Source organism: Siphateles boraxobius, unplaced genomic scaffold, assembly GCF_051911475.1.
Source record: "Siphateles boraxobius isolate OS27281-9 unplaced genomic scaffold, OSU_SipBor_1 66, whole genome shotgun sequence".
Classification (NCBI taxonomy): Eukaryota; Metazoa; Chordata; class Actinopteri; order Cypriniformes; family Leuciscidae; genus Siphateles; species Siphateles boraxobius.
Window position 1 is genome coordinate 22,544,051 of NW_027509193.1, and position 23,801 is coordinate 22,567,851.

The following is a 23,801-nucleotide window of genomic DNA, read 5'->3' on the forward strand; positions in this document are numbered from 1 at the left end:
TTCCAAGTATTCCTTGTTTTGAAATAATTGAAATTAAACTCACTTGTGTTTCTTTAAATTGTAACAGAAAATTATTCCTGTCATTCTAATACAAATTCCAGTTTAACATCCTGTCGGTTTCAATTCAATTAAAATGATCATATTCCTTTTCCTAAATTCTGAATTTCACTCAACCCTGCAGTCTAGAAACCTAACCCTATAATCATAGGGTGGTGATTGATTAATATGGATGATGTCTCAGGACCAGCAAAGGATGTTGATCCAGGAAAATGTCTTACTTGTGTAAATCACATTAAACGTAAATCCCATAACAGTTCAAGCTCAAACTGGCTAACTGGACATGTACTTTTTGAAGCCAGTGTCAAAGTAGTCAAATTCTACTGTAGCACAGAGATGACAAGTAAAACTTTCAGGGCAGTGGAGAGTAGTAGGATGTAATGAGGAGCCTGTATGTCCTCCTTACTCACCACAGCAAGAGGCACAGTAGCATATTAGCTTTGTCTGGCCGAGCTGAGGTGCGTTTGTCAGCCTCAGTCAGATCCTTAATGAGTACAGCTTCTCGTGTGTGTGTGTGCGTGTACGTGTGCGTGTGTGTGCGTGTGTGTGTGCGTGCGCGCGCGCTGTCAGATGGAGCAGGCATTACCCAGGCAGTGCTGCATTGTGCTTCCCTCCACGTCAGCCTTCCTGACCTTCTGCTCGGACTCAGACTGGCCTCAGAAGTGATCTCCTTCCTGCAGTGCTTTCCTGGTTATGAGGTCTCGGCACAATCATTAAGAACAGATTGTCCTGTTGATTGTCACAAGTTTTACTTTAGCAATTGAATGTTATGCTTTAGTTTTATTTGGAGTGGTAAATGTGAAGCCAAGTGTGTCATTTCTGTGCCACCAAAAGGAATTACATAAAACATAATGAGGTTTTCTTGACACACACCCTTTCTCCCATTAGAAGGATAGTCCTACCTCCAAAATCACACCATTGGTTGATTGGTAATGTTGCTGGGTCAGGTTGGTCGGGATGCCCAAACAGAGCAATGTGTTTGACATTAAACAGTCATTGGTTCTTGCTTGTCTCAAAATCAATTGCAACACTATGCTATTTTTGTCATTAAATTTCATTTTACTATAATCGTACGATAATTTCACTATTTAATACCTCTGCATACTTTTTACTGTGACTAAACTCGAATATGAATAATCTGGAGACACAGTCAACCTCATTTTTTGCAGAATTTTCTGCTTGAAATCATTCCCGTCTTTGGTTTTTCAGGCTTTCTTGCACAGTTAGTTACATTAGCTCACTGTTCAGGTGTGTGTGTGATTGGGAGTGTTCACGTGGTGTTTGCTGCCTGTGGCAGCAGATGGATATTTGTGTGCTGGTGTCATTAGCTGAGCACAAAGACGGATGATTTTAGACCCTCTTCGTGACGAAGCCCGCATGCCGGATGGACACTCAAATATCGTGATTTGCAAACTTCATCAAATGCAATTAGGATCTGAACAAGACTATTTTTTTCTCATGTGTAGGCCAAAAAGACACTCGCACACAAACTTTTTCCAAAACTTAGTAAGAGGCGTCCGAAGGCAGCATGTTAAGGCTTCACAGGCACGATCCAGAAAAAAAGGCCATCCCAGAATGCACTGTGATGAGCGCAGTGGAAACAAAATACAAGATGGCGGACAATGTGAGACAAATGCAATTATACATATAATTCATTCAATTAGGGGTGCACTGAAAATTGCGCCCGGTATGGATCATTATTTTTATGTCTGTAGACCCTTTATGTCTGAGCCTGAGTTAAAAAAATACTGATAAATTCTTATGTGTCAGTAGATATTTCCATATGCTATCCTGAGAATAATTTTCCCTGATCAGCTTTTCAAGCAATTGTGTCGTATGTTTCCTATCAGCTGTTTAGCAACAGAATTAGCGATGCCAGATTCGTGAATGAATCACTCTTCTGATCTAATTTGTCAGAATTGTTTGCCAAAAGGTCCGAATTTGTTCACAATTCAGTTTGTTTCGTTCAGACAGTTCACTTACGCACTGTATCTTTTGCATTGTATTTGTTATTGGATACTTTGTTAGACAGAAAACAAAAATAGCACCGGATGAAGGGATATATACAATAAAAACATGACTTCTGTCGTTTGCCAATGATGAAGCTGCTCTGTATTGTGCATACAACTTCTGAAAGATGCTTTTTATGGAGTTTTTTAAATATTAAAATAGGTTTTTGTCAGTGTCAGTTCATGTTCTTGTCATGAATTTAGGCATCTCAACAATAATACACAGTAAGAAATATGGATAATTATTCATTTTGAGAGAAGCTGAGATAAAATGGAGGTTGGAAGTAACTCATCAAAAAATGATGACTGTCCCTTTGAATAAGTAGATAGTGGCAAACGTAATCTAAAAATAGTTACTAATGAATATACAGATAATAAATAAATATAATTGAATCACTAATAATGCCTGATTTGGTCTCAATGTATTGTTCATCAAAATAAAAAATGATGACAAAAAATGACAATAATGTATATGCTATATGTACATTTTCCATGTCTTCAGTATTTACTGGATTAACTCGAGTCTCCTATAAGATTCCTGAGCGTGTAGAGCATTCAAAATCGCTAACTTTTGACTTTTAAAATGCCACCTTCAAAGGCAGCTCCCAATGTAGGCAGTGAGGCAGCTAACTAGGTATTCTTTTCAAAACTATTATGTGCATTTGAAGGTCCAGAACATGTAGATTGAAGACTGTTCCCTAGAATCTGCCCCGTTTGCTGAGCACCTCCTCGCCCAGATCTCACTCCGCTGGGAAACACAGTAGTCTGACGTAGGATTTGGATGGAGAGTCCCTCTACACATCACAGCCTGTGGCTCTGAAATTAAGCGTGACAGCAGTGTCTGGCAAGGGATCATGCCATTGAGGTGGATTAGGGAATCGCACCCAGGTGATGCGAGACAGTCAGAGTGACTTCACTGCTCAGGTTTGGAGCAGAACGAGGGGACGGCCTCCATACGGAGCCTTTCATTTCTCTGCTGGTGCTGTTGAATTATCTGGTGGCAGGTGAGGAGTGACTATTGATTTGTTGTTTGGGATGCTAGCCAGCTCTAGGTGGAACGCCTCTGGCTGTTTCTGCAGCAGATGGACTGTTGTTGCCTACGTGTTACAAGACTGGCAGTGATAGCCCGCGTGTGCCAGCCGCGGGAGGGCGGCTCTCTGAACGCTGACAGTCTCGTTGCTGCCAGCGCTGCTCACTCTCACTTCCTGTATGTCAGTCGGCACCTTCTCTATGTCGGTGCAGATTGGACACGGCCACCTTAGTCTCACCCTTTCATTGACACACACTGTCCGTCATGCTCTGCTGCTGCTGGAATAAAGCAATGATGGGTGGAGGTGAATAGGGATCAAAGCCAGGTGAGAAGAGTGACAGATTCATTATGAAATGTCCAGCTGATACTGTCAGGTTGATACTGTTTTAATGTTTAATGTTTATTCTGGTGCTGGTTTTGGTGATCATCATCATCAGGTAAATGGTTAGGCATGATGTCAAGCATGGATCTTTTTGGTGAATGCATTAATGCATCTTTCTGGTTAAAGGGATAGTTCACACAAAAAAAAGGTATATAAACTAACCATTTTGCAGAATGTCCCAGGTATCTTTCCATACAGTGAAAGTTGATGAGAATGGATGCAGTTGAGCCCCAAAAATGACAATGACCAAGTTATGGCAGGATGCGAAATTTGACATCAGTGATTATTCATAATCTTAAATGAGAATGATTATTTCTGGGAGAACTATTCCAAACCCAAATTGCACAGCCAGTTTATCCATTTCTAATTCTCATACATTTGTTTTAGATTCAATTAGATGGATATTTCTTATAAAACAACACTTGTTTTTCCAATTCAAATATAATTATACAAATTATCTTCATTATAATTTAGTTTTAGTTTACTTTTAGGTTTGTTTTGTGTGTGTAACTGTTTAGTGTAGTTTTGTGGATGATTGGGAACATTTTGTTTAAACAATGCATAAAGCAATGTTTATAATATACGTTTGGGGTCATTAATTAAACGCATTAAATTGATCTATGGTGACAATGAAGATATTTATACATTTACAGATTTCTATTTCAAATAAAAGTTAAGCTACAATATTAAGTAGCACAACTGTTTTCAAAATTGATAATAATAATACATTTTTCTTGCAGCAAATCAACATATTAGAATGGATTTCATATTAGATTTCTGAAGGATCATGTAAAACTGAAGACTAGAGTATTGATGATTTAAATCAGCTTTGCAATCACAGGAATAAATTACATTTTAAAATATAGTATAATAGAAAACAGCTATTCACAGTTAATGTTTTGGTCAATAATATTTCACAATATTATTGTTTTGACTGAAACTTGGTATGTCTCCGTATAGTTACAATAGCGTGTGTGCAAAACCTCTGGTTAAGCCTGTCACTGTAATAATTTTACTGTAAATGACTATGGATAAAAGCAGCTTGAGAAGACACTGTGGAAACACCATCATCTCATGCTGAGGTCCAGCAATGGTCTTTTGAACAAGGCTTGCCCAGAGTGAAAGTTGGAGAGCATGTTGTAGACAGAAGTGAGAACTATGGGTTGTGTGAGCGTGATGCTCTGTAGCTTTTGCTTTAAAGAATGTTATTCTCCTTTCATTCCCTCTCATTTATCCCAGTGTGTGCAGCAGTCGTTCAGAGATGTGTGTGTGCCAGAGAGAGGACGACAGGGAAAGTATGGATGCATGTGTGTGTGAGAGAGAGAAAAGGTTGTAAATGGGCTGTGTTTAACACAGCGGTCTTCAGACAAGCCCCTTGTCACGTGTCTCTTCAATAGTAGGGACTGTTCACAGTGGATGTGCCCCCCTGATGCTAATGACTGTAGACAGGTGGCTTTAAGAGGACACCGAAAAGCTTTTGCCTCAATATTCAGGGGTGGATGAGATGCAGGTCGTTCGACTCTCTGTGGGTTCACTTGCCTGGGTGGCACGGCGTGTATGGCGGTGAGTGGGCAGATCCATGAGTCGCAGCCTCCTGTGATTGCGTTCGGAAACACTAATGCATCTGCAGCGGGGCGGCCGAGGTCAGGTGGCTGCTGCATCGGACCATTAATTGAGTTTGAATTAGAGGGGCTTCTGAATGCAGAGGTACACAGATGCTGCGCGAGGTGATTTAATGGTTCCCACACAGATGTTATGCCTCAGTGCTCTCACTGTCTGTCAGTGTGTGTGTGTGTGGTGACTGGACTTGCCAAGAAAGTATGAGCTTCGGTTGCGTCTCTGTCTTATTTAAGATGTATTGGTTGTAAATCATTCACATGTTGGTCAGATCCCTCTTGCTGAAATGGAGAGCCACATCTAAAGCTATTGTGTTAGCTGCCAGCTCCACGCTAAGGATTCTGGGCTAATGGTACAGTCAAGAAAATTAGGTCATTTCTTGCTGTATGAAATGGGGCTTTTAAAGGCTCAAGCTTTTGTTGGGCTGCCTAATGGCAAGGGGGTATTTATTTGAAGGATTTTAGTCTTACTAATGCTTCTGTTTACCTCGAATTCAGGTAAATACTGCATTTAAGAATGTGATAGATGATCATTTTAAGTGCTTTTTGTTGACCTTAATCATGCAGTGATGGATTATAAACTTTTCTTTGCAACACTATTATAATACGAATTAAAATAAATGAATAATTGTATTAATCAAGAATGCGTTAAATTGGTCAAAAGTGACAGTAAAGTTATTTATAATGTTACAAAATAAGTGCTGTCCTTTAGAATGAATACCAGCTCATGATTTCATCATCCACTTTAGGCAAATTATTTTTATGCTAAAAATGAATTCTTTAAATGAAATGCAGCATTGAAAACATGGGGAAATTTAAAAATATATATTGTTACTAGTAAGTAAAAGTATATAGTTTCCCGTTTTTAAAAAGTGTAAGTAAGTTGCTTTGATTTTGAAGAAGCTGTGGTGAATGGACCCACCCATTTGGATGGAGATGGTTTGATGGCATCCAAATGGTTTGCCCACCCATTGTGCTCATTAGAAGCAGAGTCCCTTATAGACTTTAGCAACGTCTTCACTCTGATTGGTGAAAATGATGAACTCCTATGAAGTCGAAAGCTTGTGAAGTTGTCCTGTGCTGTGGGCCTATATTTGATCCATACACATCATATCTGATCTACAGTGTTAGTGTTGGTTCTCTATTAATGACTGTGTAGTATTACAGTAGGCTATGGCACAAAGTATGGAGTCACAATATGTTTTTATAAATGCATATGTAGAACAGTAACACATGGATTGTGGTATGCTACATACTGTGAGCTGTCTCAGCTCCACAACAATAATGTTCACCACTTGCCAGATTTTTTCCTCTCTTTCAATGTGGCTGCACCTACAGTATTGTTTGCCAAAGGAGAGGATGCAGAGATACATCATCATGGGCCGGAGGTAGAGAACTGGCCAGGTTTGGAAGGTTCTGTTGGTTTGATTTTGCTTGATGCTCATGAATATTACATGACTGTGCTTTAAAAGGTGAGTTTTGCCGCTGATCGATGCTCTCTACAAAAAGAGGTCCGTATGTGTGCGAGGAATTTCATTCTCATTTACAGATTTGCTTGTGTGGACTCACCTGTTTCTTAACCTTATGATGAGCGAGCTATTTAAATGTCACTGGAAGTGCAATAGAACATTGAAATTTCAAAAGCTGACATTTGAACTGAAGCGTATGTGTTTGCGATGGCATTAATGCTGTTGTTATTGTTTTCACTTTTGTTGTTGTTGTTGTTGTTTTCAAAAGCATCATGAATGACACCCTAACACGCCATTGACATCTGGAACATATTTCTGTATCAGTATGAGTGTAAAGGTCTCACACACACCTCCATGCATTCATATTCTCCAAGTTACACCCAATACCCTGGTGGAAAGACCAGATTGGTCAATAGATTGGACCCATGCTGGTCAATAGTTTCATCAGATACACCAGATCAATCTCCCAAAAAATTGCAGCTCCGTCATCATTTATTTACCCTCATGTTGTTCCAAATTTTGAAAAATGCAAAAGTGCCATTCAAATAATTAATACGACTAATGCACTATATTTCATATGGGCTCTGATGTTGGCTAGATGAACAGATTGAAGACATTATTCACTGATAATTTTATCTTCCATTGAGCTTTTAACCACTGCAAACAAATAATTTAGGTGAACTTGAAAAGCATGTAAATTCTCTAGTGTCCTTTAAAATAAAATAAATAAATACAATATCTGTCTGAAATTATAATTTATGTGTGAATCAGACATCATTATTCCTCAAGTAGGTCATTTGTTAAGATTTTCAGCAAAATTTTCAAGTAAAGTTTTGGTGTGTTTCTCTAGCTATTGTATCATCGTGTGGCTTCAAATTCTTGGGAATATAGAGCTGTACATTGTATGGACCACTTGTAAGACTTTTTTGTGTTTTAAAGAATATCTTGCTTTGAAACACAAAAAAAGTCTTACAAGTGGTCCATACAGTTTTGGAATGACATGAATGGTAAATCATGACAGACTTCTCATTTTTGGGGGGTAAACAAAGCGGCCTGATAGGGACATACATTATGCTGGTCTGTTTAACAGGATATGTATCCAGAATTGCTATTCAGTAACCTGCAGTACCTGTCACAGCCCTAACATTCACATTCACATTCATTCCCATACTTTTATTTGTTCTCTCTTTTGCTTTCTGCTTCTGTTTTTATGACCATGTTCATCATCCCCTCATCCATTACATGCCTCTCTTGTTCTTCTCTCCCTCCTGCAGTGTGGCCGGGATGCAGAGAACTTTGACCGCTTTTTCACCCGCCATCCACCGGTTCTCACCCCTCCAGACCAGGAGGTCATCATGAACCTCGACCAAGACGAGTTTGAGGGCTTTTCCTTCATAAACCCAGAATACCTTGCCATGGAAGCCCAGAGTTAAGGGCGACCCCCAAAACTAACCCAACCCTCCATCAAACCCCCTCTTCATCAAACCTCCTTGTTTATGTACCATACACTCCGTGAAACGGCCACGTGTATGTATATAAACAGCCATGCACCGAAACTAAACCATCTATATACATATGCATGCGAAATTTCAATATCTGTAGATTAGCCTAAAGGTGGCTGCGGCTTTCACAGCATCCCATTGAATGTATCCAGGCTGGAGGAACATTTGAATCTAAAGGCCTTTGTCTTTATTCTATTTGTACTCTACAGTTTTCTTGAATGTGGTGTGTATTGCATAGCTCTCTTCTAAACTACCCTCAGATGTGTCTGTTGCAGCACCGTAGCTGTTCAGATTCAGCCATTTGCACTAAAGGTGCATGAATCACATACAAGATGCACAATGGCTAGCCTCGCTCTCCTTATCCAGTCTGTGACAGTGATACTTTGCTTGTTTCAAAAAGAATGCAAACTCAAAATGTTTTTGCATGACGATTTAGTTTTGCCTGATCTTTTATTATACATATGACGTTAGTTTCCTCTATAGTGCACCCCAGTCTGGTTTCAATCTCTGACTTGTACAGACTAGTAGATAACAGAAATGTATCAAACTTTTTTTTTGTTTTTTTAAGCATGAGTATAAGACTTTTTTAGGATGCCTGTATCCTGTTTGCGTGTATGTACAGGCCAGTAGAGCTTGATGGATGTGCCTGATTGTGGTAGTGATCTGCTTTTTGCCTGATCATCTCACACCGTCAGCAAACACTCACCCTTGTACAGGAAGCATGACTCCTGTGATGGTTCCCGTTGACTCTTCCTTGTTTAACACTTGACTTCTGCTTAAAGGTCAGCCGGATTTTATCGAGAGGTATTTGACAGGCATATTAAATATCAACTACCTCCTGCTAGAAACAATTACAGATTGAGGTAGGATGAGAGAACAAGTGCTAATATCAGAAAAGAACTAGTGCTGTAGCCAATAACCTTTAAAAGACCCATCTGCCGTATATTACTAACTCCTAGGGTAGAAATGAATGTTTTTAATGGGTACGATCTAGAATCTCCAAAAAAAACATTTTTCAACATCATTGGGGTTTACAATGACAAAAGGATGAGTAGTCAGCCATGGGTAATATTTAAAATGATACCCTGGATTTCATTGAAGAGCTTGTTTATGAGCAAATTAGTCTAGTTGGGACGCATTGATACAGCTTTGTTTCACTTGAACGATTCCATCTTGAAGCTTGTCAATAGAGACCCGCCGCGTGATAATATGCTGAAACTTGGTATGTGAAAACACTGAAGGTATACCACAACATTTGTGTGGAACATAATATTGAGCATCAAAGACAAAGTTTAGAAGAACAGGATATGAAGACGCCGAATAATTTGCAGCACCATTAAACAGAGTAGCTTTGAAAATAAAACATTTTGAGCGTGTAAACATTGCTCATAAGCACCAACAATAGGGGTCCGATGAAGCTATCTGACATTGTGTTAATGGGTCCAACAGGGGCTGGTCAGCATTTTAATACAGTACCCTAATTTAGCATGGTGACTGCTCGGATACGACAGTTGGTCTAGAAACGCGAGCACTGTTCATGTCAGCGGTAACAGCAGCGAAGTCCCTGTGTGGAACAGATACCGTATCACTAAATGAAACTAGAAAGGCCACAAGAGCCACACATCCACAGAAATGGGTCAGATCCTCTCAGACATCAGAGTTCCCTGAGCGGTTATCCGTGCTGACTAGTGGCCAGTGGCTTTTATTGGAAACCACTGGGGCTTCATATCATATCTTCATCATAGGATTTCAGGGAAGGGATAATCTCTCTAAAATGGTTTCTCACATGACAAGGTTTCCAGATAATGTTGTAGAAAATGGTATTTTGTGGGATAAGATACTTTTGTTTAAAACATAAACAAAGAACAAAAAAAAGTGCATTTGTCATTACTGCCAAACAATACAGCGAGCAGTGCAGCGTAGGACTTTGATATTTTTTTAAGTGTCTCAAATAAAATGTATAAAATGTGTCAAATGTTATTAAATGTTATGAATTCTATGTGGTCAGTATTGTAGATAAAAAATAAAATAAAAAGGGGGGATTTTTTTGTCTTTTCTATACCATAACATGTGCATAGACTAAAGAAGCTTTGTGCATGCATTCCTGAGAACTGATTCAGCTTAATAGACATATTAGACGAGTGTTTTAGCGAGTGCTCTTGACCTTTCTGTGTGCTTTGCTTCATACATCCTCAATGCTTTTCTTGTGCCAAAGTATTTTCCACAAACAAAACCCAAGTATACATTGAAATAAAACTGAAACATCAATAGCCATTGTTTGGTTTTGTGTTGTTTCCCTCATTGCAATTTTGAGTGTATAGCCTATGACCTTGAAGTGACACTGTGCCTGTAAATATGAACTCTGGAAACATAAAAGACTGTTTTCCATTCTAAGAACCCGATGTTACATTTTATTCTATCACATAAAGCATTATTTGTATGTGTTTCTGAACTGCTTGGCAGCGAAAGTCTTGTCAGTTTGCTCGGAACATCGCTGTATAAAACCAACTTGGATGGTATGCAGCATGTGCCCACGCTAAGCTCTGCATATTTCATGCCTGCCACTTAACATGAGAACATTTCATCCTGTTCCACCACCATTCAGCCAATGACATATGGAAAGAACATACATATGGGGTGGTTAAAAACTAGAGAGACGCTTTATATGCCGTATTAATCATGCTGCAAATTTGTATTGTGAATATTGGTGCTGTTGTTGGTGCTGCCAACAACATACAGTATAATGTGGCCTGTTTGCGTAAGTACCACCATAAAAACCAACATGGGGGTCCTAGAGATCTTTCAAACTTGATGTTTTTACATATATGCGGTACACAGTTGAGTCTGCCGCTCCGCATAAGAGTGTTAATTAATTCTGAATGTCGCAGCCTCAAATTAAATGAGTTGGTTAGCACGAAGTGTGTGCGGCTTATCAGCTGAAAACAGGTCAGCGTTTGATACTGCTGTTCTCTTCTTGCGCTGACATCAGCTCGGCGCTAATCCGCTCCTTTATAGAAAGCTCTGTGCCTTAGTATCGCACGAAATTACAGAATCACGATTGGAATTAAAGCCTGGCAAAATGAGCACCTTGGATTTGAGGAGGGCTGGGGGGGGGGGGGTTGTCTCTCATCTTTTCTCTCCTTCCCAAGAGTTTTTTTTTTTATTATCTTTCCCTTCGGGGCTTTTGGTACGGCATGCATCTTGAACCCTATCTTGCTATATATCTCTATGAAACCACGGGCGATAAATTCAAATCTGCTGAGGTACAAACGTCTCGTCCTGGTATTCTCAATGTGCCGACGTCCCTTGTTCTGCTGTCATCCACCACTATCTTATATGTCCACGTGCATCATAGCCTGTTTATGGGAACTGAACTGCTCAGTGTGCCCGTGCTAATCTCATCTTGTCAAACAGACCTGTATCTAATCAACACAGAATGGCACTGGCCTGCATCAGCATGGCAAGCTAGCATGGATATTCCTGTCAACTGAGACCATTTTGGACCATCATTCATCTCTAATTAGTGTCATTTATCATTTAGTGACGGTTCAGAATGACAAATATTTTGTTGGATGTTCTTTTTATGCTCTTTGATCTGTTATATCCATTCTGATGTTAACAATTTAAACAATTTTTTCAGTTCCTGGTACCCAGTGCTACACCCATGCTAACAAACACAAAGGTCAATTGCTAATATAGGTATCTAAACATGGATACATGAGTTTTGGGTAACACTTTAGAATAATGGTCCGTAGTTAACAAGTAGCTATGCAGGAAGTAATAGGTAGTACTGCATTAACACCGAACTAATACTATTAACTAATATAGAAGCAATATTAACTAAGCAGTAAGTAATATCTAATTTAGTACAAAGGTAGTTCCTTGGTAGGTATTTGAAATATTACCTCATTGAGAACTACTTGTGAACTAAGAAAGAATAACCAATTAATTACTAATCACAAAAGTTACATGTCTAAAAAGTGAACAATTGTGTTTTTTTTTACTCTTAACATGGTCATAACATTTCAGAAGCTTGTGCCTCAAATGGGTTCTTTGTGGAAACCAGTTTATGAATATTATATCCCCCCAAATACATTAGCTACAGGTTGAGATGGTGACTACTACTCTTACCAAAGGATGGACGTATGTTCTCCGTTTAATTCAAACTTAAACAGAATAATGCTAATAATGATAATTTGTTTAAGAATTTTAAATATTACAAGTTAGTAACTAGTTATTAATATAATACAAGTTATTTAATTTTATATTTGACACATACTGTACAGGCATACATTTCTGTGAGGCACTAGTAATATTCAAACAAACATTGTAATCTGGAAGATGTGGTTTTGCGATTATCGCAACATAAATGCAGCCAATTTCTTCATTAAGGATGCAAATTGTTTTCGACATGAGAACATCAATGTTTATATCCTAAAGAGAAGTCCTCCTCAGGCGGCTACTGTAACATAAAGGTAGGTCGCTGGAGTCTGAGACATATTGAACTGACACTCAAAAGAGCTCATAATAGTGAACTAATCCAATCATGTCAGCATCACTTCCTAATTATTTACAATTTTAAACAAATTATCATTATTAGTATTATTCTATGTTTAAGTTTGAATTAAACCGAGAACATACGTCCATCCTTTGGTAAGAGTAGTAGTCACAATCTCAACCTGTAGCTAATGTATTTGGGGAATATAATATTCATAAACTGGTTTCCACAAAGAACCCATTTGAGGCACAAGCTTCTGAAATGTTATGACCATGTTAAGAGTAAAAATAAAACACAATTGTTCACTTTTTAGACATGTTACTTTCAGTGTTGGGAGTAACGCGTTACAAAAGTAATGCATTCCAGTAACATATTACGTTTTGCTGCAACGCAGTAGTGTAAGGCATTACTAATCAATTTTAAGTAATATTTTAATCGGTACATGTTCGGTAAGGCTTGCGTTACAACAGACTTTTAGTTTTAATTGTAAAACAAACAAACAAAAAATAAAACAGCAAGACCGCCAGACATTAACGAATGAACGATGCAAGTAGGCTAAATTACCTGTTCGTGGTCAGTCAATAGCCGCGGGTGGTGTCCAAGTCTGTAATTAAAGACTAAATGGCAGCGTCTGATATATTTGTATAGCGATTTATTTTTTACAGGAGTGCCGTGAGGTATGATTTCGACATGTGCTCACGCTGGCCAGAGGAAAAGAAGCTAATGGTGAAGATGGCATGAAGAAGACTACATTCGCGAGATGGACGTATGCGCATTAGGCTATTCGTTCTGTGTTTTCTTTCTAAACAGTTAGGCTATGTTTATGTGGTATTTTTCATGTTTTCATCACGTAATCATGTTTTTGATGCCGTGGTGACGCGTTCATGTAAGGGCGGCGGCGCTGCCGATAAAGCACCTAAAAGCTGTCACAAAGAACCGGCAAAAGCAATGATTATGAATATGTCAAATATAGCAAGGAGACATGTTGATTGTTTATTAATAAAGTCAAGATGAAGTTGACGATGCTGACTCGCGATCTTCGCAGTAGGCTAGTGAATGCACCAGAGAGAAATGCACATTTCATTTCATAAGCAGAGATCAGTCTGTTTTCTTTCGTTTTGAATTGTTCTGTTTACAAGTAGACATTTCAATATAAATATATTTTTCAGGTCCGTACAATTAATACAAAACGAAATTCACTTTAAAGAAAGGCTTCGTGTCTTCGAGGTCTCTGTGAAAGTTTTAAAGCAGTCTTTTAGTGCCGCTTCAGAGTGGTCGCGTCTGTAACGGAGAACTGTCACGTCTGTAACATTGTTTTTTCCTCATAAATGCGAACACGAAAAATAAAATAAAATGAATATTTTATGTTCTGTGGAGAGCCAACCCTTCTTCATTAGATTTGCGCAGTGTAATTCAGACAATTACAACAACAAAAAATCGTTGCCTCCTAAAAGTGAAAGATTTTTTTTTGTCACACATGACTGTCGATTTCCCTAATATTAAATATAAAACGCATGTGTAGACTGATATTTTTCTAATGTCTGGACTCTTTTCTGGGAGGAGCCTATGGATAAACAGACGTTTCAATATTTATTAATGCATTTTCTGAGAATTTATATAATTATATAAGTTTTGACTGCAAGTCTGCAAATGTCATGTCCATAACGCTGGAATTCCCAAATTTTAAATAATTTATCCTAACTAGTTTTGTGGTGTAGGTCTACATATTTTATAATGTTAAGTTAACTTCAAATAATACTAATAGTAATTTAAAGATGTGGTAGCATTGGATCTGGACGGTATGGATAACGCTGGGAGTTGGAAGGGGTGTGTCGCCATTCTGCAGGTTCGTGGATCTGAGTGTCGCGATTTCGGTTTCATATCGCATATCGTTACAGCCTTAGTCATTTTAGGATGTTAAGTTCTACTTCTGTATAGTTATTTTGGTGAAAGTAACTCAAAAGGATACAGGAGTAATGTAACGCATTACAATTCTGAGACAGTAATATTGTAAGGTAATGAATTACTTTTAAATAACAGTAACAAGTAATATATAATGTATTACAGTTTGGAAGTAACTTGCACAACACTGGTTACTTTTGTGATTAGTAATTAATTGGTTATTCTTTCTTAGTTCACAAGTAGTTCTCAATGAGGATATATTTCTTTAATAATAATCAAATACCTACCAAGGAACTACCTTTGTACTAAATTAGATATTAATTACTGCTTAGTTATTATTGCTTCCATATTAGTTAATAGTATTAAGTTCGGTGTTAATGCAGTACTACCTATTACTTCCTGCATACTTGTTAACTACGGACCATTATTCTAAAGTGTTATCGAGTTTTGTTATCTGTATATAACACTTTTACATGGATCATTACAACAGTAGACATATTTATAGGATAATTAATTCTACTCTGGTCTATCTACTATTTTATTTTATCATCTATTGAATAATTAAATCTCAAGGTTATGTTGGATGGTTAGAATTACAACTAGCCTTTCAGAATCAAGCCTGCATTGACCCCCAGTCCTGAGGTTTCCATGCCAATGCCCAGTGCCATTTACCTTTGAACTGTTTGGCTCTTGAGAGCTCAGGTAATCTAGTGGCCATCACTCTGGAGTTGTGGCTTGTGTGCTTCGCTGTGCTGTGGTGTGCTTGAACCAGCAAATGGACATAAGGTAGGAAATGTGCTTCTGTTGTTGTATTATACATCTTCCTCCTGTCCACTGTATTCTTCCTGTCTGAAGCTGTTTTTATCCATGTGTAAGGTGCCAGGAGATCTCAAAAGCTCTTCTGGACTGTCTCTCTTCCAGTTTTCTTCTGTTTGATGTGATCTGCATACCAATATTTGCAGTCATATGTATTTTCTGCGTCTGTGATCCTCGTTGTTTGTAAATCCTTTTCGCTGTGCTTTGACTGCACTCTCATCCCTCTCTCTGTCTTCCTCACCTGAAAGCGACTTGTCCCTGTTCTTTGTCATTTTAAACTGCTGCTGTATTTTCATTGCCTTGAAAAAAAGAGATAACACTGCTTTGTCATTGTTGGTTTGTTGTTTTCAAACGTATTGAATGTTTGCTTTAAAACTGAGCGCCATGCTGCCTTTAAAATATTTTGCACTTCCCACAATTCCCTCAGGCCCACCATTGACCAGAAAGCTGAATTATTTAGGTGGAAATAATAAATGAATTGCATTGTTTTTCCAAGACAGGCTTCATTTTTTATTATTATTTTTAAGTATAACAGGATATTTGACTGGAAAAATAGTGGAATACCAGCATGATAGCCCCTTTTACACAGCAATCACAGTAAATTACCAGAATGACTTTACCAGTAAATACACAAATATGCTGTTCACACAAGAAATGGTGTTCTGGCTTTTTACCAGTAAGAGACAATTCACACATCAGTACCAAAATACCAGTAAATTCAGGCGTTAGGGGATGATCAAACAGAACGCGCTTTTGCTCTTAAAAACACGAGGCGCGCATAATAGTATCCAACTGCAGAGGCGCAATGCTGATGAATGGAAAAGAAAGAACGGTCTCCAGCGTGACGCGTTAAAAAAAAACTCTGAGATCTGGCGCAATGGTTAAAGATGATCATCTAGCTCATATTTAAATAGAAAAACTATTAAAAAGCTTACTGTAAACAGAGCGGAGTAATCACATCATCTCCATAAGAACTTTGATTGGCCCAAAGCAGACTTCTTACATCAGCGCGTTCTGACTGCGTACTTGCTCATACCGGGAATCTTCTGCATTCACACAGACCAGATTACCGGTAATTTACTGGTAATAACTTCTCTTGTTAGTAAATTGCTAGAACCAATTTACCGGTTGTAGCAATGTTCAGGGAAGAAGGAAGCGGGAACCGGCGAACAATTAAACATACTTTATTTAAAATAAAACAAACAAACCAAAATACCGCCAGCAGCCCCTCGCGGACGACTGCTGGCTAAAATTAAATTCAAAAGCAAAACACAACACAACTAAAATACAGGCCTGTTCCTCTCTCGATCATCAACGTCGTTACTCCTCCTTTATGCTTCCGCTCCTCCTTGAGAGATGCGAGACCGACTCATTAGCAATCGCACCACCGGCCTCGCCCCGTTCTCTCACGTCCCTCGCACGTCCTTCGCCACACCGGTATTTTTGTAAAGGTCACACATGATATCTTATAGGTAATTTACAGGTAAAGACTGTATGTGTGAAAGGGGCTTGCAGCATTCACAAAAAAGGAGTGTCATTTCAGAATAAGAGCTTTAATAAATTACAAACATAAAATAAAATCAGAATAATGTGTACTGATGCATCAATCAAAATACAACCAGGATCATACTCTAACTAGGGTCATGTTGACTTAAGGAAGCCACGTTTCTGCCTCAGAGTAATTATAGAAAAATTTAAATAGAAAAACTTAATTCCGAGTAAGAAACAGAATGACCAAGCGAAATTGTACTTAAATTGTAGATGATACACAAGTAGCAGTTGTGTTGTCAAAGTGAAACATTTACTATATAATATAACATTTATAAAGTGATCTATAATGTAGACAATATAATATAATCTGCCTATAGAGACAGATATATACAGTATATAACACAAACTATTCCTAAGAGTTGTCATGGTTGAAATATCTATATTGAGCAAGCTATATTGAGATTGAGCAAGAAAGCAAGTCTTTAATTAATTAATGATAATGAAAATAGTTAATGATTTTGCACATTATTCTAATTTTACATGGTGTATTTCAATCATTTTATAGGTGTGAAGGGCATTTTAAAGGGATCACCTGATAAACAACCATGTTAAAGGCATAGTTCACTAAAAAGGAAAATGCTGTCATTAATTACTCACCCTCATGTCGTTCCAATCTCGTAAGACCTTCGTTCATCTTCGTAACACAAATCTGTTCAGGGGGAGTTCCATTGACAGCTATTTAATTAACACTTTGAAGGCCCAGAAAGGTAGGAAAGACATTGTTAAAATAGGCCATGTGACTACATTGGTTCAACCTTAATTTTATGAAGCAACGAGAATACTTGTCATATGTCGGAACTCCAGCTCCTGCTTCATCACTAGGCGTATGCGTCGTGGTGCTCTCGTGAACGTATGTAGGAGACTGAAACGGAAGAGAAGAAATTGTTGAATAAAGTCGTTATTTTTGGCGCACAAAAAGTATTCTCGTCACACAAAAAAGTATAATTTGTGTTCCGAAGATGAACAAAGGTCTTACGGTTTGGAATGACATGATGGTGAGTAATTAATGACAGAATTTTCATTTTTGGGTGAACTAGCCCTTTAATTACTCAAATGTTCAGGAGTTTCATTGTCAAGACTTGTGAAAACTATTTTTTGATAAATAACGGTTAAAATTGAACAGAAAAGAATAACTTAATATATTGTAGACACAATTATGAGAAATAGACACATTTGTAAGTTATGAAGTCAAAATTACAATATAAAGACATGAAGGGATGAGAAACAGTCACATTAGTCAGATGTAACAATGCAATTATGAGAACAAAAATCCCAACTGTGAGATATAAAGTTGCAAGTACAGTATGAGACAGTCACATTTACTATTATTTGTTTATTTATTAGTATTTTTATGTATTTTTTTATTTTACTCTGAGGCAGAAACCAGCGGGCATATTGACTCATTGAACACAACAATGTAATGGCGTTCAATAAGAAAATTCTTTTTTTTCTCCACTATAATTTGAGATGAAAGTCCCACTACCCTCTATCAAACACATTTCTACAAGACAACATAGCTTAGCACTTTGTGTGAATTTGTGCATTGAAACGTTTTGCCGTATTTGCGTTGCTGAAGCTTCTTGCTCCACTGATGCTCAGCATATTGAGCACGGCCCTCCCCCCACGCCAGCGTTTCCTTTGCCTTCATGGATTTACATTGCCAAGCAGTGCATTAACAATGTCTAGCCCCAGAGAAGGCCCAGTCCTCTCTCCTTCACTCTGTTTTTTTCTCTCCATCCCCCCATCTTCCCCACTCTCTCACACCTTCTGTCACATTCCCTCTATCCCTTTCTAGCTTACTTTGACCCACCTTGCCCCCCCCCCCCTTTCTTTCTTTCATTTACTCTATCTTCTTTCCCTCTCCATCCTCCCACTCAGTATGTGTTTGAATGTGTGTGTGTGTCCTCTGAGCCAGGCTGGCTCTTCCCTCGGGCACGCTGGCACACAAGGCCACAGCAGCAGTAGCGCAGCGGAGAGGAATTCTCCCAGTAAGAACAGGCCTGTGGGCCTAACAAACCGTCTGCCCCTTTCATTTAGACTCCCCTCGCAGAGAGAGGCAGAGGGATATAGAGTAAAAGAGAAAAGCCAGCCGTGCCTACGCTTTAGCATTTCATAAAAGAAACAGTACCGCACAGTGTGTCAATGCAGCGAGCGTCTGCCACAGCAGATCTGGATGGGGACTGTCAGTGAGATATGAGTCTCATCAGTGGCCTGGGCGTCTTTTTAAGTGCTTGTGTGTTATAGTGTCTTCTCCTGAAGTGGAATCCCTTCTTCTTCGGCACACACTTCTTCTTCAGCCTTTAACACAGCTCGGCTTCTGCCTAGAGTCGGTTTTCCACCAGCTTCCAATTAAATGTGGATAATTGTGGATTTCACCCAGAAATTAACATTCTGTCATTTATTTACTCATCCTCATTTTGATCCAAAGCTATATGCTGGGTTTTTTTTTTCATACTACATATTTATATATTTTATCGGACACATGAAACTGATTCTTATTTCAAATATGCTGTTCTTTTGTTCATTAGAATAAAGAATCTTTGAATCAAGAATCCTTGAAAAAATGTTTCAAGAAACTTAAAGGGGTGGTTGATTATGATTTCACTTATTTAACTTTAGGTAGTGTAATGTTGCTGTTTGAGCATAAACAACATCTGCAAAGTCACGACGCTCAAAGTTCAAAGCAAAGGGATATAAATTTTCTTCTAAAGAAATTGCTTTTTAAGGACTACAACAAATCGCTGGTAGGGACTACACGACATTCCTCCCGGGGTAGGGACATCATGAACCCTAACATTTACATACACCCCGCCCCCGGAACACGTTTTATGGATTATCAAGACAGAATATGCTAATCAATGACTAGAAGATAACCACACATCAGCTACATAAATTCATCAACAAACCATTCAGAAATGTTGTCACTTCTTAGGTCTCTCCATTTTCGTCTGACTTTGTTTGAATATAAAAGGCTAAAAGTAAAAGACACAAGCTGTTGTAGCTCCGCCCCCTGTGCTGGGAGCAGCAGCTCATTTGCATTTAAAGGGACAGACACAAAAAACGGTGTGTTTTTGCTCACCCTCAAAAAGTAACAATTTTAACATGCTATATAAAAACATCTGTGGGGTATTTTGAGCTAAAACTTCACATACACACTTTTGGGGACATCAGAGATTTATTTTACATCTTGTGAAAAGGGCATTATACCACCCCTTTAAGTAGCAAATCAGCATATTAGAAGGATTTCTGAAGGATAACGTGACTGTTTTTGATTAAATAAATGCAACTTTGGTGAGCATAAGAGATCTCTTTCACAAACTTTAAAAGGAAATCTTAGCAACCGGAAACTTTGGAGTAGATTTCTTTTGCCACACACCAGTTTGTAGCGACCATGTGCTGTCAAGCATAAACATGTTTTTATTCCAAGTATTCTGAAGTCACACAATCACAATAATGATGGTTGATGTTACTGATATCCAACCTGCAGCATAGGCACCACATTTGATTTGAGAGCAATATGCAGAAGATTTTCACAGAATAAAAACTTCAATTTCCATCAGTGCATCGACCAAACCAATCAGACTTTGAAAACATGAGTCATATTTCTTTTATAGTGCTTGTATGGTGTTTTGTCATTTTTGGATCTGAGTTAAGATTCCACAAAAATGTCTTCCCTTGTGTTTCACTGGAAAAAAATAACAGTATACAGGTTTGGAACAACATGAGGTTGAGTGAATAATGACAGAACTGAGATTTTTGGGTGAACTACCCTTTCAAGATCTGAGGATTTTAAAGGTATATATTATTTTCTAAAAGCAGCTAACACTCCTTTCCTTTCTCTTTTTTCTAGCGAAACAGCCGAGATACCTGCAACTTTGACCGAGAGTTCACTAAAATGGCTGTGGAGCTCACGCCCACCGACAAGCTGTTTATCATGAATCTGGACCAGGACGAGTTCCTGGGGTTCTCCTACACCAACCCGGAGTATGTCATTCCTACTCAGGGTTAATCGAGCATACTACGCACCAGAGACTGCTGGCCATGTATCTCTCTGTTTGCCTGTATGTGTGTGACATGTATGCTCAGGGTCGTGAAAGCTCACTCATATTACTGTAACAGGATTTTACCAAAGGGCTCAGGTTGACCACCTCAGTATATAGCTGTGCAGTATTCAGACAAGTTTCCATGAAGCCAGAATTCAACTAATCTGTCTCACCATAAGTCAACCGTTTCTCTCTTGCTTTCACACTTTCAGGGGAGCCGGTAGCCCCGCAGCTTTGCGAGATTGCATTCTGTGTTGGTGTTTATACAATGGTAAACGCAGCCTATGCAACAAACAAGGAACAAACACGACTAACCCCGAGTGAGCAATTTGAAAAACAACAATGCCGCCTTCAATTATTTATTTGCAGTTCATTATTTTTCCCCGTTTGGTCTCTATTTGAGTTGAGCTAATGTTTAATTCACTGGCTTAAACCCATTATACCAAAATATTATTACCTTCCACACATGACTTGAGTCGGCGATCCCATGCAGCCTCTCCCAGTTGCTGAATCCTGACAGAAGTGCCAAGAAAGAGAAAACATGAACAAGAAAGACAAAGATGTCAAGATGGTTGCAAAGTGAAAATGTCATTATCATTCATAAAACACTTTATTTCAGGAAGGATTCATATCACTGGGTTTGGGGAGAGTGAAGATTTATCTTCATATCCTTGAGTACAAGGATTAGAAACAGCCGGATAAAGCAAACGCAGTCGACGCCGTCTTGCAATACAGAATTCAAATAGTACATAAATGTGTATCTATGCACCTTGTAGGAAACACAATGTGCCATTTTTCAAAGGATGTCAGCATCCTTGTGATTTCAAATGCTTAATTTGCATGATTGCAATAGTTTGTTTATCCTCTAGGCATAATACTTTTGGATATATCTATCATTCAGGCGAAAAGACTGGTTTTTTCAATCACAGAAAAATCATACTTGGATTTCCGAACACTTGGTCAAGATAAGTCGTGTATAGCAATGTGATTCGAGTCCGCCACCTATGTGCACTGATGACTCATAGGCTCTGTGTGTATAATGTAACTAAGCACTTTCTGAAACATGTAGTAGGCCTATTTCTTAGCTACCTTTCTTGTTCATTTAAAAGATACAGACATTCCGTTGATAAGGTTTTGCATGTTTGGATTTATTATCATCACATTAATGGCTTATAATTTGTCCCATGCATCATCTTCATACTTTTTTAAGTATCCAACATATTCATTTGTCTAAAAGGTACTTGATGAAACCTCTAATGAAAATGACTTTGAGGTTAGATACACATAAATCGTTAGGGTTCTCACTCTTAAATAAGCGGAGCTGGATTTATCTGTTCTGCCCACTCTTGTACAGATCTTCACCACTCTAGTGCTGTGTGTGTAGCGGTGCCGTCTCTGTGTGGTGAATAGTTGCAGTGTTTTGATTGGGCTAAGTGATAGCCTTCATTTTATACTCACCGTGTGGCTGCCTGATTGAGCTATCCCATAATGCTGAGACCCGTTCGCTCCGTAGAAAGTTAAGCCGCCGCGTATCGATCGGACAATTATTAAAAAGAGAAATAAAAAGCATATATCAGTTGACACCGTGGAGCGTGAGGTGAACGCGAGGTGATATAGAGGGAAACTTTCGCAGGCTTTAAGGCACTGAGTGTCCGCTTAATTGCCAGCCGAATAGTTTATGACTCTGAGGTCACCTCCAGGGATAAAGGATAAAGGATGCGAGGTCTCGGAAGCCACAAACACATAGATACTGAATGAGATGCAAAGTAAATCATTAAAGTTATAACTTATTGATGTACTTATGAGAGAATATGTACTATGTTCTATTTATAAAACAGATATTCAGTGTTAAACGGCTTTTGTCTGGTTTCTGTGTGGATGATATGTGTGTGCATGTGTGTTGACTACAGCTCTTTTGTAGTCTGAGGATGTGTTAATCATTTCCTTATATCTATAATAATATTTTTCCTAATATTTAGTAATAAATGTTATGTAATATCCAATGGGATTGCTTGTATTATATTATGAAATACTAGGCTATATAATCAAAATCACTAACAAATTCAACATTCAATGGGCTATATATTTATAATATAGCCTATTGAATGTTATCAATGTTTTTCTCTTAGATTTGATTATATAAGAAGTGGGACCCTCACATATTTGGGGGTCCTTGGCATCAAAAATGTTCTAATCTAATATTAAATATTGTAATATTGCACATCTAACATTTAATATTGTACAACAAGTTGCTCATTCTGGTGGTCATTTAATGTTTTTTGTTTTCTCTGTATTTCCTTCAAAATCATGAAGTTTCTGAAAACCAGACCAGAGATCTTTTATAAATCTTGTATATAACACACACACACACACACACACACACACACACACACACAATTTAAGTCTATCTTTGGTTTTGTGGTTTTAAAGATAATCATTAATGACACTAAATATTTCTCTTTTTTCTTTTCTTTTCTTTTGTTTAGAGTTTAATTGTTTGACCATTTTTCTTACATATTATAATAACAGATTATAAGTAATTTGCACTTTAGCTGAACTTTAGCATTTCTCCTCCTACATCTAGTTTATTGAATGAAATACACAATTTTCTTGTTAAGGTTGGCTCCAATGTGGAGTCGCATCTAAACTGACCCTGCAAATTTAAAACAGCAGTGCGTGTGAGTGTGCGTGTGTGTGTGTGTGTGTGTGTGTGTGTGTGTGTGTGTGTGTGTGTGTGTGTGTGTGTGTGTGTGTGTGTGTGTGTGTGTGTGTGTGTGTGTGTGTGTGTGTGTGTGTGTGTGTGTGTGTGTGTGTGTGTGTGTGTTTACTGGACTTGACGGATTAATATTTGGGTGACTCAGACAAACATGCAGTATTTTCAGGCATGTGAGACGCTGCAGCCCCTGTGAGTGTTTTGTTAAGCACA

The 23,801-nt window shown here is 38.3% G+C and overlaps 1 protein-coding gene across 6 annotated transcripts in view; it reads left to right on the plus strand.

Annotated features, from left to right (window-relative positions):
* The window catches only part of prkcbb (protein kinase C, beta b), a 137,169-nt gene extending 114,441 nt beyond the window's left edge, over window positions 1-22,728 (plus strand). For 4 of the 6 annotated variants that reach the window (XM_077213015.1, XM_077213013.1, XM_077213016.1 and 1 more), the window contains one exon: window positions 7,838-10,339. In XM_077213015.1, the coding sequence (XP_077069130.1) occupies window positions 7,838-7,996 (159 nt within the window). In that variant the 3' untranslated portion in view covers window positions 7,997-10,339. Of the gene's footprint in view, window positions 1-7,837; window positions 10,340-20,682 lie in introns of those variants that run through there. The other 2 variants (XM_077213014.1, XM_077213012.1) reach the window with 1 other exon arrangement.
* Window positions 22,729-23,801: the final 1,073 nt, after the last annotated feature.